Source organism: Bombina bombina, chromosome 4, assembly GCF_027579735.1.
Source record: "Bombina bombina isolate aBomBom1 chromosome 4, aBomBom1.pri, whole genome shotgun sequence".
Classification (NCBI taxonomy): domain Eukaryota; kingdom Metazoa; phylum Chordata; class Amphibia; order Anura; family Bombinatoridae; genus Bombina; species Bombina bombina.
In genome coordinates this window covers 50,720,285-50,739,652 of record NC_069502.1, presented here as the reverse complement: position 1 = coordinate 50,739,652, position 19,368 = coordinate 50,720,285, and the positions used below count along the sequence as shown (strand labels likewise).

General features: G+C 35.2%; 1 protein-coding gene across 1 annotated transcript in view; it reads right to left on the bottom strand.

Moving 5' to 3' along the window:
• Positions 1 to 19,368, bottom strand: part of LOC128656845 (vomeronasal type-2 receptor 26-like) — a 119,057-nt gene that overhangs the window by 89,045 nt on the left and 10,644 nt on the right. The window contains exon 3 of the mRNA XM_053711012.1: positions 18,846 to 18,969. Coding sequence (XP_053566987.1) covers positions 18,846 to 18,969 — 124 coding nt within the window. The remainder of the gene's footprint in view (positions 1 to 18,845; positions 18,970 to 19,368) is intronic.

The window sequence follows — 19,368 nt, the reverse complement described above, 5'->3', positions numbered from 1 at the left end:
CCTCATTGATAACAGAAGGGGGCATATTATTGCTACACTGCCAGTTCTTTCTGACTTTGCGCAAGTTGTTTATTTAACTCTTGTATTTTGGCTAGTAAATTTAGATTATGCTTATCTAAGGCAGCCATGTTTTGCTTAAATGTAACAATTTCATTTTCGGCCATTTCTAAACTCTCTTCACACTTGCATGATGAGCGAATACCATCATCTAGTCCATGTATTTGCAATTCCATTTCTATAAGGAATGTGGACATTTCGTCAATAATGCATATTACAAGGGGCCAAGATTTTAGTATTAGTTTATCCTGTTTTTTGAGATTTTTTAGTTGATTCATTTTTAATAATTCTTGGAATAATTCACTTTTTTCATTCCACATTCCATCATCAATAGCAATATTTTTTAGCCTTAATTGCAAGCATATCCATATAATCATTTAAATCATCTGCAATATTATACCTCTTTTTAATGTGGCCTGTAATGTCTATCTTAAGGAGATCGCCCTTAGTGAGGGGTAATTTTGGAGAACATATATTTTAACACTGAGTATAGATTCATTGGATTCACTTCTAGTAACAGAAATTATTATTTTGGTTTAGTATTTGGTTAAATTAAAACACTAATACAATTTTGACCAACAAGATACATTTTTTTTTTAAAATATGAATATTAATTTCTAAATATAAATAAAAAAAATAAAAATGTTTTTTTTTTTAGAATCTCTATTTACTACAAATATATTATATCAATGTGATAAATATAATAATATCTACTGCAGTGCCTTCAAATAATATTTCAGTATATAGCAGGGTTATAATACAATGTATTTGTTATTATTCTTTAAAACAAATGCCCAATTAAAATGTATATAAGAAGCAATTGAAATTAATAATGATTCCTAAATTCTTTAGATTAGTTAAAATTTATATACACATTGAATTATATTTATAGAAACTAGATTATGAATCAACCATATGTATTTATGCTGTTATAATATTCTATACCACAGGTCATAAAAAAAATCGCATTAAATTACAACAATAAAATACCAGAGGTTTTATATATATTATTAATGCAAATAGCCAATTTATATGCCAGTTTATCTGAGCTGAAATAACCTCTTATACATTACAATAAGTCGAATTCTAAAATATATATATTGCTGCAAATAACTTAATACACACCAGAGAGATTTATTTACAATAATAAGCTTGATTTAGAAATATGAAATACAAAAAATCTGTCAAATGAAATTATTTGGCATTAATGTGACTAGCTAAGACTACACAGGACTATGGATATAATCTTAAAATACAAAGTGCCCTTTTAAAATTTGCCAGCTTCTATTACTGTAGTAACAAGGAATGTATTTGCTTGAAAATATTAAATTATAGTCACTGCCATACGTTACCACATAACCAAATGATTATTCAGTTTCCAGAATTTCTTGTGGGTCATCGAAGAAGGATTTGTCCACCATGTGCAGAGGTACAGGTCTCAAAATGGTTAATCTTCCTTTATTCAAGAAAGTGTCCCAAAATGCAGAGAATATACTATGTATTTTCCTCTCCAAAAATGCTTCTTTGAGTCTCCTGTCTGTTCCTCTTTCTACTGTGTGTGACAACCTTTATTTTAATCATTCCCACAAGATTTTGATAGGCCCTCGGATGCTTGTCTCTGATTCACTATAGGATCTGAACATATCATTGGTTATTTGGAACATAGAACAAAAAAGAAGAAAAAAGTGGATAGTTCAGAGCACTCGAGCAGATACAAATTAGTAAACTGTATCACAGTGAGGTTAGTCAAGACGGGTAAATTATAAAACTTAGCATTTAATGAATTAATTAAAAAGTAGAGAATAACTACTAGTGTAGGTGTATATAAAACATAGATAAAAATTCTAAAGAGGATAAAGAGCAGGCATGCCCAGGTAATAACCTTACCTATGTAATGTAACTAACATAATGGCATGACACTATAAATAATCAAATAGTAGTATGTACTAAAAAGGGGAATATCTGGCAGGTATGCACCTAAAAATGCTCACGGATTGCACAGCAAAACTATCTACAAAAAAGAGGAATGAACTCAAACAAATTAACTGTTCCTAGTGCAATACTGGAGTGGTGCAAACACTGTCAGAGTCCCAGAGCAATGTATGCAAATAGAAGACAATACAGTTTAGTATCAATGTTAATTATGTTGAAATTAGGAGCATATTATAGAATAATTATAATACATAGGATAAGGCAGCAGAGCTCTTAACACAAGCGCCTGATGCTCATTTCACCACACATTGGCTTTTTCAAAGGCTAACCCGACTTGGGAAAGCCTCACTGCTTAAATGTAGATTTTTGAGCCAATCGGGGGTGAGGATTTTCACACACCCCTTAGAGAGCCAATAGTGAATGTCCTCCTATCATTGGATAGGTGTCTGCCACATGACCACAGTATAATGACCAATGAAAAGGGGCGGAGATAATGTCACATATTGCCGCTTAGAAAGGATTCATGAAACTACTGTTTCATAGTGAACAATTAAATATCGACCATCGTGTTCATGTATTCAAATAGATGGTGATATGAATGTCTTGCATAGATCTGTGTATTAATAAATTAGTAACCGGAGTGAAAGCCAATGACAATGTATTGATGAATGTCGCACATAGTGCAAAGTAGTTGTTTGTGAGAAAATCATTATACATCAGTTAACGTCCGGAAACAGCCATATATTATAAAGTATGAATTCTAGGTTGATTTGCCTATAATATATTACTATATAGCAACTCCAATGTTATGAAGTCCTATATACGATCTTCATCATTATTTTCCGAAGCCATCCCTTGCTCTAAAAACTCTGTATTGAAATGGGGATCTTAAGTATCTAATCACATCTACTAGTATCACACTCAATGTATGTAAGGTATGTGTGCCACTATATTCAATACCTGTGTCTGTTTACAGGATATCCAGCGCTTCATATTTTACGATTTTATAATCCAATGAACATAAGGTGTATATCTTTTTATAAGGCAATCAACATTTCATATTTTTATTGTGTTAAAATGAAAAAGTGGTGTGTAAGCAAGCGGTAGCACTGAAAAGTCCTCAATTTTATAAAAGATATTTTATGGACAATGGGATGATAGTTAGGAATACATGTACTTTTATGAAAATGGGTATAGTGTCTAATTTCAAAGAAAATGAGTTCAATAGAAATTAAACCAAATCAGAAAATTTCTGAGATTATCTTCCTAAATTGCTACATACTAGGACAAGATTGTAACTAATTATCAATGTAAAATATGACATTATTAAGATGCATACCGGTCCTTTTTTATTAAAATAGAATGTTTTCAAATTGATGTGATACTAAGAGACCATATGTATGGATATATGACCATACTGTAATGTTTGTCATCTTTTAATACATATTAATACCAGAAAGGATGTAAGTTATAGATCTCATAGGGTCCGTCATAACTACCCAAAAGTATGATACATAAGGAGAGTTATATCATGTCTTTGTTTTAAATAGTGGAATGACATAATAAATGTGTATAGTTAATTGAAAAATAATAATTTATCAACAAATTTCAAAAAAGCAACAAGAAAAATAAATCTTAATGCATAGCCAGATAAGGGGGAGTACTGAGATTGACATCCAATGTCCAGTACTTGATGTAGTTAGGACAGATAGTACTGTATATGAGATCTAGATATTATGATCAGTACTGGAAGTTCTTAGTATATAAGATTAATAGGTGACTCTGTATATTATAGAAAGGAATTATAACCATCCTGTTCATTTAGTCCCAATGGTGTTAATGTATTAAGCCAGAATGTCCACCTGCATTCTTCTTGTAAGAGCATGGTTTCCACATTCCCACCTCTAATTCCAGGTTTACTTACTTGTAGGACAGAGACTTTCAAGTCTGGTTTAATTCCATGCTTACTAAGGTAGTGTCTAGCTACAGGGGTAAGGGTCTTGCCATTTTTGTGGTAATTTTCACAGTTTTTAATACTATTAATGTGCTCTCCAAGTCTCACATGTAATTCACGTGTCGTTATCCCTATGTATCTTACTCCACATTTACATAACAGGCGGTACACCACATTTCTGGTTTTACAGTTCACGAAACCAAACATTCTCTTAACGCTACCCGTTAGGGTGACAAATTCTCTCTCATTGTGTATGTACCTACAAAAGCTGCAGGTGCCACATGTGTAAGTTCCACAAATATTTCTGGTGTTCAAATTTTTTCTTCTTGTGAAGTGGCTCTTGACTAATTTGCTGCCAATAGGAGCTCTCCTCCAACTGGTCTTGATTCTATCTCCCAGAAATTTTGATAAGTCTTCATCTGATTTTAGTATGTTACTATGTCGAAAAAAAAATGTTGCTAAACTTTATATGATTGGCATTGAAAGTGGTCACGAATCTGATTTCATTATTTGTAACCTTAGATTTCTTTTTTGGAGTCAATAAAGAATCTCTCTTTAGCTCTTTGATATGCTTTACGGATCACCTTACAAGTATAACCTCTATCTTTCAGCCGTAACTTTAATTCTTTTGCTCTTTCGTTAAAAATGGTGAAATCCATACAATTCCTTCTTATCCTTAGGAATTCTCCTGTTGGAATTGCTTTTTTGGTCTCCATAGTATGACAACTAACATATTGAAGAATAGAGTTTGTCGCTGTGTCTTTTCTATAGAGATCCATTTTTAGTAAGTTGTTTTCATCTTTATAGATAGTAACATCTAAGAATTCAACTTTAACTTTGCTTAGATTATACGTAAGTTTGAGATTCATTTTATTGTTATTCAGGATAGAGATAAATTCTCTGAAAAGATCTTCACTGCCTGTCCATATTATAAAGAGGTCATCTATATAACGACACCATAAGCTAATATGGTCAGTGTACTTTGATAGATCTTCATTAAATACATATTCTCTCTCCCACCAGCCAAGATAAATATTTGCATAGGTGGGTGCGCAAGATGACCCCATTGCGGTGCCTTGGATCTGAAGGGAGAAATTGTCATTAAAGACAAAATAGTTATGTTTCAGAACGAATTTGAGTAGATCTATGACAAATTTGTTACGTTCCAATTTATCACTAGATTGCATGCTTAGAAAATATTTAACTGCTTCACACCCATATTCATGTTTTATTGATGTGTACAGTGATTCCACATCACAAGTAATCAATAACGAGTCTTTCTCTAGTGTTAAATCATTGATCTTACTGAGGATGTCCATTGTGTGTCTAATATATGATGGTAGAGACCATACTATTTCTCTTAAATATAAGTCAAGAAATCTACTTGCTTGTTCACAGAGGCTATTGATACTTGATACAATAGGTCTACCCGGTGGTGTTTCTTTGTTCTTATGATGAACTTTGGGTAGAAGGTATAGGGTTGCAATTCTTGGAGCTTTAACTTGTAAAAAAGACCATTCTTTCTGACTGATTAAGTTGTTAAGTTTTGCATTATCAATCAGGTTTTTATACTCTTTCAGGAACTGGGTAGATGGATTAGCAAATAAGTGTTTATTACAATTTGTATCATTTAATTGTCTTCTAGCTTCTAGGATATAGTTCTCTTTTTCCCAGACCACTATATTCCCCCCCTTATCAGAAGGCTTTATGAGTACATCCTCCCAGGAATTAATTTCTTTGAGTGCCTCATCTTCCTTTTTACTGATATTCGTAATTCTGGTGTCTGTCAAATTTAAAAAATCTGTCATCACCATTTTTAGAAACACCTCAATTTGCGGAACTTTGGATGTAGGTGGCATATATTGTGATTTTAGTTTAATTTTCTTATCTAGGAATGTTTCAGTCTCAGGTGTCCCACATCCTTCACTTTCATTCCAAAGTCCGATAAGTGTATCTAAAGTCTGCAAATCAGACTTTCTGCCAGATATTCCAGATATTCCCTTTTTAATACATACTACTATTTGAATATTTATAGTGTCATGCCATTATGTTAGTTACATTACATAGGTAAGGTTATTACCTGGGAATGCCTGATCTTTATCCTCTTCAGAATTTTTATCTATGTTTTATATACACCTACACTAGTAGTTATTCTCTACTTTTTAATTCATTCATTAAATGCTAAGTTTTATAATTTACCCGTCTTGACTAACCTCACTGTGATACAGTTTACTAATTTGTATCTGCTCGAGTGCTCTGAACTATCCACTTTTTTCTTCTTTTTTGTTCTATCTATTATTACCAGGATAGGGAGCACCCCCCATATGATATTTTGAACGGGAATATTACACACTTAATTATATAGTCAGTTTCTTCTGACTATATATTGCACTAGTAATTTATCTGGGGTTCTATACAGAAATTATTGTCTTATCCCCTTTTCTTTCTTTATACTTGAATTATTTGGAACGTATGGTTATTTGATTTCCTTGGTTGTAACTCCCGCACAAACCACCAGATGACAGCCAGAATTGCAGTCTTGCTATCAATACTGCTGCAGTCTAGTATCTAACCTTTAAAATGTTTATTAATATACTTTAATTTTCAGTATTAATAAACTTATCTGGTTAACATATATATCCCATTTAATATAATTGAAATGTACAATTTGAGATCAAACACGAGTATAATATCAATTCTATGTTAAACTATAAAATATTTATATAGACTTCCTATACATTCAGATACCAGGTCTATGCATAGCCTTAAAGGGACAGTATACACTCATTTTCATATAACTGCATGTAATAGACACTACTATAAAGAATAAGATGTACAGATACTGATATAAAAATCCAGTATAAAACTGTTTAAAAACTTACTTAGAAGCTCTCAGTTTAGCTTTGTTGAAAAGGTAGCTGGAAAGCCCACTGCAAGTGGGAAATAAGACACTCCCCCCATCCCCCTTCTTTTGCATATGAAAAGACCATTTACACAAGCAGGAGCAAGCTGACAGTATTCACATAAAACTTTGGGGCTTGGTTAGGAGTCCGAAAATCAGAGCAATGTTATTAAAAAATACGCAAAACAATACATTTTTTTTTAAAAAAAAAAACCTTTATGGGCTATATAAATAGATCATCTACAAAACATTTATGCAAAGAAAAAATGAGTGTATAACGTCCCTTAAAATCTATTAATATATCTATCTGATGTATACTTCCATATAATTCTACTTAATATTTTAAGAGATGTATTAAAAGTTATCTTTCCCAGTTATATAAATATTTAGTGCATAACCATATGATATGACTTAGGTCACACCATGCAGGAAATCTATTAGCCCCATCTGGAGCCCAATTTGTCCCTTAGATGTCTGGAAGATAGAAAAACAAACATGTTATATATTTTAAAATGGAATTTTACAAATGTTATTTAATTTATTACAAATCTGAATTGCATTTTCCAGATCCATATATAGATATTTATACAGTTTGAGTATCAATTAAATCTTTGAGAATTATACAGTTCATACAGATTAATTTCTAACTTCTCTTTTTAAAATCAAGATTTAAATTCTTATGCTTTCAGCAAAATATCGGCTAGATTACGAGCCTTGCGTTAGGCTTAAAAAGCAGCGTTGGCCGGTCCCAACGCTGCTTTTTAACGCCCGCTGGTATTCCGAGTCTTGCAGGTACAGGTGTACCTGCGACTTGGAAATACCGCAAATCCACTTACGTCAATTGCGTATCCTCTTTTTTCAATGGGACTTGCATAGTGCCGGTATTACGAGTCTGACAAAAAGTGAGCAGTAGACCCTCTCCTCTCAAGCCTGGTACCACATTTAAAAGTCAGTAGTTAAGAGTTTTACACTACAACGCCGTAGCATAAAACTCTGAACTAAAGTGCAAAAAAGTACACTAACACCCATAAACTATCTATTAACCCCTAAACCGAGGCCCCCACATCGCAAACACTTAAAACAAGTTTTTAACCACTAATCTACCGAACCAGACATCGCCGCCACTATAATAAATATATTAACCCCTAAAAAGCCGCACTCCAGCCTCACAAACACTAGTTAAATTTTATTAACCTCTAATCTGCTGTCCCTAACATCGCCGACACCTACCTACATTTATTAACCCCTAATCTGCTGCCCCAATGTCGCCGCCACTATATTAAAGTTATTAACCCCTAAATCTAAGTATAACCCTAACCCCACTAACTTAAATATAATTTAAATAAATATAAATAAAATTCCTATCATTAACTAAATTATTCCTATTTAAAACTAAATACTTACCTATAAAATAAACCCTAAGCTAGCTACAATATAACTAATAATTACATTGTAGCTAGTTTAGGGTTTATTTTTATTTTACAGGCAAGTTTGTATTTATTTTAGCTAGGTAGAATAGTTATTAAATAGTTATTAACTATTTAATAACCACCTAGCTAAAATAAATACAAAAGTACCTTTAAAATAAAACCTAACCTAAGTTACAATTATACTAACACTACACTATAATTAAATTAATTCCCTAAATTAAATAAAATTATCTTAAGTACAAAAAAATCAAACACTAAATTACAGAAAATAATAAACAAATTACAAGATTTTTAAACTAATTACACCTAATCTAGTCCCCCTAACAAAATAAAAAAGCCCCCCCAAATAAAAAAAGCCCTACCCTACAAAAATTACAAATATCCCTTAAAAGGGCCTTTTGCGGGGCATTGCCCCAAAGTAATCAGCTCTTTTACCTGTAAAAAAAATTACAAATCCCCCCAACATTAAAAATCACCACCCACACAACCAACCCTAGTCTAAAAACCACCCAATCTCCCTTTAAAAACCTAACACTAACCCCCTGAAGATCACCCTACTGGGAGACGTCTTCATCCAACTGGGCAGAAGTGGTCCTCCAGACGGACAGAAGTCTTCATCCAGATGGCATCTTTTATCTTCATCCATCCGGCGTGGAGCGGGTCCATCTTCAAGACATCCGACGTGGAGCATCCTCTTCTTTCCATGGCTACGACTGACGAAGGTTCCTTTAAATGACGTCATCCAAGATGGCGTCCCTTCAATTCCGATTGACTGATAGAATTCTATCAGCCAATTGGAATTAAGGTAGAAAACATCCTATTGGCTGATGCAATCAGCTAATAGGATTGAGCTGGCTGATAGATCTATCAGCCAATCTGAATTGAAGGGACGCCATTTTGGATTACGTCATTTAAAGGAACCTTCATTCAGTCGTAGCCGTGGAAAGAAGAGGATGCTCCGTGTTGGATGTCTTGAAGATGGACCCGCTCCGCGCCGGATGGATGAAGATAGAAGATGCTGTATGGATGAAGACTTCAGCCCGTCTGGAGGACCACTTCTGCCTGGCTTGGATGAAGACTTCTGCCCGTCTGGAGGACCACTTCTGCCCGGTTGGATGAAGACGTCTCCCAGTAGGGTGATCTTCAGGGGCTTAGTGTTAGGTTTTTTAAGGGGGGATTGGGTGGGTTTTAGAGTAGGGTTGGTTGTGTGGGTGGTGGGTTTTAATGTTGGGGGGGAGTTGTAACTTTTTTTACAGGTAAAGAGCTGATTACTTTGGGGCAATGCCCCGCAAAAGGCCCTTTTAAGGGCTATTTGTAATTTAGTGTAGGGTAGGGCATTTTTTTATTTAGGGGGCTTTTTTATTCTGTTAGGGGGATTAGATTAGGTGTAATTAGTTTAAAAATCTTGTAATTTGTTTATTTTCTGTAATTTAGTGTTTTTGTTTGTACTTTAGATCATTTTATTTAATTTAGTGAATTAATTTAATTATAGTGGTAGTGTTAGGTGTAATTGTAACTTAGGTTAGGTTTTATTTTACAGGTACTTTGGTCTTTATTTTAGCTAGGTAGTTATTAAATAGTTAATAACTATTTAATAACTATTCTACCTAGTTAAAATAAATACAAGCTTGCCTGTAAAATAAAAATAAACCCTAAGCTAGGTACAATGTAAGTTATATGGCTTAGGGTTTATTTTATAGGTAAGTATTTAGTTTTAAATAGGAATAATTTAGTTAATGATAGTAATTTTATTTAGATTTATTTAATAATAATTTTTATATTTAAGTTAGGGTTAGACTTAGGTTTAGGGATTAATAACTTTAATATAGTGGTGGCGATGTTGGGGGCGGCAGATTAGGGGTTAATAAGTGTAGGTAGGCTGCGGCGACATTGGGGGCGGCAGATTAGTGGTTAATAAATATAATGTAGGTGTCGGTGTTGTTGGGGGCAGCAGATTAGGGGTTCATAAGTATAATGTAGGTGGTGTTGGTGTCCGGAGCAGCAGATTAAGGGTTAATAATATAATGTAGGTGTTGGCGATGTCTGGGACGGCAGATTAGGGGTTAATAAGTGTAAGATTAGGGGTGTTTAGACTTGGGGTTCATATTAGGGTGTTAGGTGTAGACATAAATGTATTTTCCCCATAGGAATCAATGGGGCTGCGTTAGGAGCTTTACGCTGCTTTTTTGCAGGTGTTAGGTTTTTTTCAGCCGGCTCTCCCCCATTGATTCCTATGGGGAAATCATGCACAAGCACGTTCAGCCAGCTCACCGCTAACGTAAGCAGCACTGGTAAAATTTTGCTCTACGATCACTTTTTTGCGGTTAATGCCGGGTTTGTAAAAACCCTTAATACCAGCGCTGTCTGTAAGTGAGCGGTGAGCATAAACTGCTCGTTAGCGCCACACATCTTCTAACGCAAAACTCATAATCTACCCGTATGTTTCTCTGTTTTCTCCTGCTATTTTCCATTTGAAACGTATGCCTGAGCTTCGTGTATTTGAAACTCAGTAGGGGACCCTTAACACTTAGATAATAAGGGCTATCTCCTCTGAGTATGTTTGTATATTCAGATATCAGTTCAGACTAAGCGACTGCTTTTTCAGATAGGGAGAAACTCTTTAAACCAGGCCTACTTTGAAATGGATAATTGGGACATTCTGGCTTGTAATGTCTATTCTAGTCACAGCAAGGGGGGGGTTGTGTTATCCTGAGATTTTACAGATGTGAGTCTCTTTATTCTGTAATCAGGAAAAAAAAACATCTCATGTCTGACCTCAGATTTGCAATACACATAATGTATTCAGCAATAAAATGAGCATGTTCAAATTTAATATTTGATAGGTTGCATACTTATTTTATCTTATTATATATATATATATATATATATATATATATATATATATATATATATATATATATATATATATATATATATATGTATTGTCTACTGACATTCACAGATACCTTGACACTCCTGACAAGATAGCCTTCACCCTGAAATATATACCCCTGGGCAAAGCACCAGGCCCAGACGGGCTACCGACGGCATGTTCAAATTTAATATTTTATAGGTTGCATACTTATTTTATCTTATTATATATATATATATATATATATATATATATATATATATATATATATATGTATTGTCTACTGACATTCACAGATACCTTGACACTCCTGACAAGATAGCCTTCACCCTGAAATATATACCCCTGGGCAAAGCACCAGGCCCAGACGGGCTACCGACGGAATTCTATCGACTTCTTCAAACACAAATCTCTCCCACTCTAGTTAACTTTACAATACCTATTTCCATGGTAGCACTATACCCTCACAAAACTTCTCCTCAGCCCACATCTTTCTTATCCCCAAACCAGGCAAAGTTCATACCCTACCAGAGTCCTACCGCCCCATCCCCCTACTAAATACTGACTATAAAATCTTTATGAAGGCCCTTGCAAATCTCTTGAAAACCCTAATCTCATCCCCCTTACATAATAATCAAGCAGGGTTTGTCTTTAAATGCACATTGGTTGTTAACATACGCAAAGTAGTACAAGTTATTATCACTATTGGACTCTGGGGAGAAATGGTGGAGCGAGCAAAAGCCCTGAGGCCTTCCTGCTGTCTTTAGATGCAGAGAAGGCCTTCAATCATGTTGAGTGGCCATATCTACTTAACACCATGCTACGCTTTCATTTTCAGGGCCCTTTCCTGGAAATAATTCTAAAAGTATACACGCAACCCATAGCACGTATACTAGTCAATGGCATATTTTCACAGTGGTACACCTGGCAAAGCGGTCAATTATCTCCCCTGCTCTTTGATCCTGCCTTAGAGCCTTTAGCTTTCAAACTTAGACACATTTTCCCAGGCATCAACATCCAAGGAGTCCTTATCCAGATAGCCCTATATGTAGATGGCATGCTGCTTTTTGTGGACAAGTCCAATTTATACATGCCTTACATCTTGCAGACAATATCAGACTTTGGTGGCTTCTCAGGCTATAAAATGAACACATTGAAGTCTGAGATATTATGGCTAAACTAATACCAACAATTGCCCTGTAACTACCCATTTGTGGAAGCACAAGACTCACTTGAATATCTAGGCATTCAACTACACAAAGTCCCACACAAAATCTATGATTCCAATATATCCAAGCAATGCACCAATTTAACCTCCCAACTACAGGGTTGGACAAACCTTCTTTAAGGCTTATCTGGATGGATCAACCTGATCAAGATGGTCATCTTACCCATGATCCTATATCCACTTCTTGTCTTACCCTTCCTCATGACCAAGAAAGCTTTGGCATCTCTGTCTAAAGCTTTTAACACCTTTATTTGGAGGGGAAAGAAAACCCGTATAGCATCTGACAAATTGCACCTCCCTTACTTGAGTGGAGGACTGGGCCTTCCAAATTTGAAATTATATAATTGGGCGGCTTTTGTGAGGTTGGTCACAGACTGGCAGCTGAACACATCTCATTTTTGTGACGTACAACTTGAGGAGTCAGTAGTTGCACCGCTGGCAATGTCCTATCTGCCTCCCCCTTTTCTATTTCACACACATTATTCAACATTGGTAATTTTTCTTCCTCTGAATTTTATAAACGTCTGCTAAAACAAAAGGAAACAAACATACAGACAAAGATAATGGAAGGGATTAACCCACTGACTTAGAAACATATCTCTATACAAGACATAAAGCTTAGCCTAGAAAGGCCGAAAACAGCAACACTAGATATTCCACTTAGAGAGGCACAAACTAGAATCCTTGACAAAGACTACATTACTCCTGACAGACTGACCAAATGGAATCCTCATCACCCAAGAACATGTGTTAAGTGCCATAGCGACTCCCGCACCTACAACTTTACTTTTACTCATGCCCGCTGATTAGACGGTTCTGGGGCCAATTTCAACATTGGATTAAGATTTCATTTCGGTTAGACATTACATTCGACATAGATAAAATATTCCTCTTCCTATAACTCATATAAAAAAACTGCACAAAGTACTAACACTATGCACCTTAATGTCGCGACACTGTATCTTATGTAGATGGATCGTCAAAAAACACAGACATTAGCACAATTTAAAGACCTTTTGATTAGGCACCTCTTTATTGAGCAATATGAAGAGAAATTAGACATCAGACACAGACTTATCCCCTTCCTTAAGAAATGGCAACCCCTGCTGATGACATTCACCCCCATAATACAACAACAGATACTACAACCATCTCTTCAACATGAATTAATGCTCTCAGCTATTCTGAGGGGTGAATGGACTGCACTCACTAAGACACCAGACATTCAGCCTACTGACAAAAACTTTGAAGAAATGCAATTTTGAGTTTGCTTAATTCCGGATTAAATGATATTGAGGCAGATTTTTTTACTTTTTTTTTTCTCTATCCCTTCTTCTTGCAGCCCCCCTGCCCCTCACCAGATTTGTAGACATCATAATTTATGTGCACAAATAATCAGACAACTGAGTTCAGTAAAGTTGACTTTATTGTTTGTTTAGTTTAAAAGTTATTGATGTAAAATTGAGACACAGTCGTCATGAGGACATACAACAATCAACGCTTCAGCAACACCATATGAGAAACTAACTTTGGACAACTTCTCCCACAGTGACATCATAAGACGTCACACAATCTCGCTTATGACAAACTCTTTTGGTCATGTATAACCACCTTATTTTAATAATATATACTGTATCATAAGCAACATGGAAATGTACTGAAGCTTTATGTGTCTTTGTATTGATTGCTGTGTTTCTACCAATACAAATAATAATTAGCGATGAAGGACGGATATGATTCACTAAAGCGAATCATGTCTGCCCGGGGTATGATAAATCTACCCCTTAGAATCAAATCCAAGGGTATTTACTTTATAATTTTTACCAAAAATACATTCAGAGCAACTAAATCCACCAGGTTGCCGGATAGTATCCAGGACACAATTATTAAGTTAGAAAGCAAGTAAAAACTTAGATGCACCCATACTGATGCGATGACATAAAGCAAACCTCTGTTTAGAGGATCAATAGAATGTGGATCATGTAGACACATATGGTAAAGAAAGTTGAGAAGACTGATAATTTTAGAAAGAAAACATAAATAAAAATGTTACATCAATTGTAAAACAAAATGTGATTTATTAACCTAACACCTACAAGTCGCACAAACACAGTCACATTTATTTAAAAGCACAACATAAGAAGATAAAATTGCATATTTCATAACCCATTGTTCTGCACAAAGCAGAATATGTTCTATTCATTCTTAAAGATATATTTAAATATATATCTGATGGATATTTGCGCATATATATATATTCGAGAAACAAACAGAGGGGACGCAACTGCTGCTTGTGCTATACTAATTATGATAATATCAGACACATAAATGTCTGTATATATCTAGGAAAAAGTTGGTGCAGACCCTTAAAACATATGTCATGGGGCAAGAAAGAGAGAAAGCCAGAAACGAAATCCTGGTTTATTAAAGACAGGGAAACCAGCACTCTTTTAGAAAAAAAGCTAAAAAATGTAGTTACTTCAAAATCTGTGCTTTAATCATGGATTGGAGGCCTCTCACACCCCGGGAGGACACTGTCAATCATGTAAAGGTATAGTTCAAAAACTCACATATACAATATAATACCAGCACATTAGAACATAGATATTAAAACCATTTATAACCAGGTAATAAGATGCAGGGTGCACAGAAAGACCAATAAGTAGAAAGGTAATTATATGCACCATGCATAGATAAACCTGACCGGTCAGGGGTCGTAGAGAAAAACAACATAAGGCTGCAAGATATGCAGCAAGGAATATGGAAGTCTTAATTAGCCTGCTACACCCTACTGCACACAGAACCCCCGTTCAACAGTAACACAGAGGTATATCCTGGGCAGATATGTAGTGGGATCTAAGAGGCTAATTACAGGACTCGTGTATAGATGCAAACATTATTGCAGAGTACAAATACATACACAGCGGTATATTAAGGTGGACCACTATCCAGACTAGCTACCCTCGGCTGCACACAGCACCCCAATATCAGAGGTTAAGCGCTGGGCAGGGAAATAATGGGATCTAAGTAGTCTTAGTAGATAAACCACCTAAATATGTACATGATAGCATATAGAAGGGAGCATGCAGGTAGTAACAGTTAGTAAGCGTATATGTAGCAAGTATTAAGCATGTCAAAGTTGTATCCTTGCAGAGGCGTACATGCATTCATGCAGCGGCAAAGCACATTTAAGCCTGTTATATACAGCAGAGTGTAAACGACATGCAGCGGTATGGGAAAGAGGTTCCAATTTCACAGGCAAGTATCCCTTGACTGGGAAAGTCATATACAGAACTGCCATATAAGTTTTCTAGCAGCAAACCTTCCTGCTGTAATGAGAGCAAAGTTCATACGACCTTATTTTCATGTAGCTTGATGTTGGTATCCGTACATATCCGTACATATCCCATAGATGAGAAACTCAGGGTCATATTTATCAAGCTCTGAATGCAGACTCGCCAGAAACAGCAGTTATGAAGCAGCGGTCACAAAGTCCGCTGCTCCATAACCTGTCCGTCTGCTCTAAGTAGGCGGACAGACATCGCCGGAAATCAACCCGATTGAGTACGATCGGGTTGATTGACACCCCCCTGCTGGCGGCCTATTGGCCACGAGTCTGTAGGGGGCAGCATTTCAAAGAGACAGTTGATGTTTTGGAGACCTCACCTCCTTCACCCCTGAAGTTTTAATGCAATGTGCCCCTTTATATAGGAGTATCTGTCAGGGTGCCAGGAATCAGACTGAGACGAGAAGTGCAAAAATAATCACACCTTTATTTAATAACAAAAAATAATAAAAAGTCCACAAGTCAAATAAAAAGCCAGGAGTCAAAGTCAGAGCTGGTAGTCAGATGAGCCGAGTCAGGAGCCAAAGCAAATAGTCAGACAAGCCAAGTCAGGAGCCAAAGCGAGTAGTAAGACAAGCCGGAATCAGAAACAAGGAGAATAGCAGAGTCAGGAACAAGCCAGAGATCAGGAACCAGGAGGGATGTCAGACAGCCAGGTAATACACAGGAACTCTCACAAACAGGTCTGAGACAACGCAAGGGCAAAGCATACTGAGCAGAGGCCCTTTAAATAATAAGCGATTACATCACAATTCTGAGACTGCAACCTGTCTCACACAGATGATGTACACCAGTCAGGAAATAAGCAGCATCACACACTCTGCACCAGACTCAGCAAGCTTTCCTCCTATTGGCTGATTTGAATTTAAAGAATCAAATCAGCCAAAAGTAATGCAAGGGTACCCCTATATAAAAGGGTACCTTGCATTCAATCTTCAGTGAGTGGCTGGAGATCGCATGATGGTCTGAAGAGGAGGACTGATGTCACCGCCACCATCACCTATGACTTCACCTTTGCCACTGGTATGAAGATAGAAGATGGACCTCTGCCACCGGTATGAAGATAGAAGATGGACCTCTGCCACTGGGATGAAGAGAGAAGATTGACCTCTGGTGGAAGAATATGGATGAAGATGGAGTGCCTGGATGAAGATGGAGCATCACCAATCATCATTGTTGAGTACCAATTGTGTGGTTAGTGTTAGGTTATTTTTTTCATTTTGGGGTTGTTGTTTTTTAAAGATGTATTATTATTTATTTTTTTGGGTAGCAGCAAAAGAGTTGAAGGGCAATGTTCATCCAAATACCCTTTTCGGAGCAATGGGTAGGTTAGGTTTTATTGGGAGGTTGTAATGTTATGGTGCCACATTTTTAATTTTTGCATAAGAGCTGTTTGCTTTAGGGCAATGCCCTAAAAAAAAGGTCCTTTTAAAGGCCATTCGTAGTTTATTTGTAGAATAGGGTTTTTTTTATTTTGAGGTGTTTTTTGGGGGGGGGGGGGAGTATTAGAATAGGAATAAAAAAATATATTTTTGGTTATATTTGTTATTTTTGTAAGGGTAGGTTTTGTTATTTTTTGTAATGGTAGTTTTTTGTGTAAATGTTATTTATTTTTTTGGTAATGTTATTTTTTTTTAAATTTTGTAAAAGGTTAGTTATTATTTTTTGTTAATGTTAGGTTTGTTAATTTTTTGTAATGTAGGTTTTTTTGTAGTGTTGTTTTTTTATTTTTAAGTAATGGTATTTTTTTTGTTAGGGTAAGCTTAGGTTTTAATTTAATTTTTACAGGTACGTTTTTATTTATCTTAAGGTAGTTAGAATATTTTTAGTTAATTTATGGTTATTTTAATTGGGGTTAAGTTAGGATATGTTTGGTTAGGGGGTATAGATGTTAATTACTTTGAGTTGTGAGGGATGGTGGTTTAAGGGGATAATAGTTTATTTAGGTACTTTGTTATATTGGGTGGCAGCTTAGGGGTTATAGTTTATTTAGGTACTTTGCATTGTGGGGAATGGCAGTTTAGGGGTTAATAGATTTATTTAGAGTTGGCAATGTGGGGGGTGGCGGATTGGGGGTTATAAAGCTATGGGCTTATGGTAGGGTGTTAGATTCTTTTCACTTTTTTTACGTTTTCGTGAGTACAGTGCACGCTCACACCAAAACTCCGTTAGCGATGTTTGTGACTCTTGGGCTACCACTAGCGAAAAAATATATTATTTGCAACTTGTAATATGAGCGGATCCCGAGAATCGCAAAAAGCATTTCACTGGTGGTGTTTTCACTAATGTCAAATTAGGATTTACCGCTCCACTTGCTATCGCCCTAAAAGTTTATCCTGTTTTTATTCAATATGTTTTTATTCATCCTTAAAAAATTTAAGATGTAGCCCCTTGTATGACTGGTTAATCCTATCTGATGGGACTTTCTCTATATGCGCCTTAAGAATAAAATTAAGTCCTGAAATAGGTTATTTAAGTTATAAAATTAGGTAGTTTTTTATTGGCTGTATCATAAGATGTAATCGCCACTGTACTAAAAAGGAAATACTACTGTTAATTCCTCAAACAGGTTGTTACGGAACGTGATCCAATCAGAAGTCGATCAGAGATCACGTGTTTGTTTATTACCAAAATTGTGAATTTAAATCTTTAGTAAAATATAAAAGCTTATAATGACTTATTATAAAAGATATAATAAAGAAATGTAATATTTTATATTAAGGAATATGTATAGATGATTCAAAAAAGGTTTATTATTTTATGTAAATATTCTGAAAAGTGCTGTTCTAAACTAAGGCCTCCCTCTTGTGTTGGATTTTAAACAAAGCTGATTATTACATGTAAAAATTTTTGTATGAAATACAAACACATTAAATTGAAAAGGGGCATTTGAAAACAAATGTCAAAGAATTGTCCAGTAAAACATCTAGACATTTTGTTTCAAATTGTCAATGTTTCACAGTATGTTAAAAGCTAATTGACAGGTGGGAACCTAGTCACATGTTAAATATATTACAGTTTAGAAAGGTAATGGTAAAGAACTATGCATAACTTAAACAGTTTACTATGGAAGTTTCTAGTACACACCTACTATTATTTTTCTTTATTTAAATTTTTTATATACCTGTTGTGTTGGATATTTCTCCAGCAGAGCACAAGACACATTCATAGCAGCATTCTGGCCAACCTTCTATTATAGACATTCGATATCCAGGAATACAGCTATTACTACACACAGAGTTTGGGTTCTATAGGGAACAACAATGGCAGTGTAATAAAAGTAAGCATTATAAAGCAAACATAATATTTACTACCAGAACATTCACAATTACCAGGTGGAACATAATATAAGAACCAGTACCTAAATGTTTAACTACCTAAATGCATATATACAGCTCAGGTATCAAACACGTGGTTAAATTATATTTAGTTAATTTTATTTTAATAATAAGGATATTTCTTTTGCCTCTGAATCATGAATTTAGAAATATACAAATGCATAACTCACAACATTGTGATTCCAAAAACTGGTCATGAAATGTACAGATTGCACAAGAGAGAATATGTTTTTTTTTTTCTTTTAAAGCAGGCATAGAAACCGGCTTGTCAGACCTCATATACTGCTTAGAGAGCAATGCTCTAGCCTT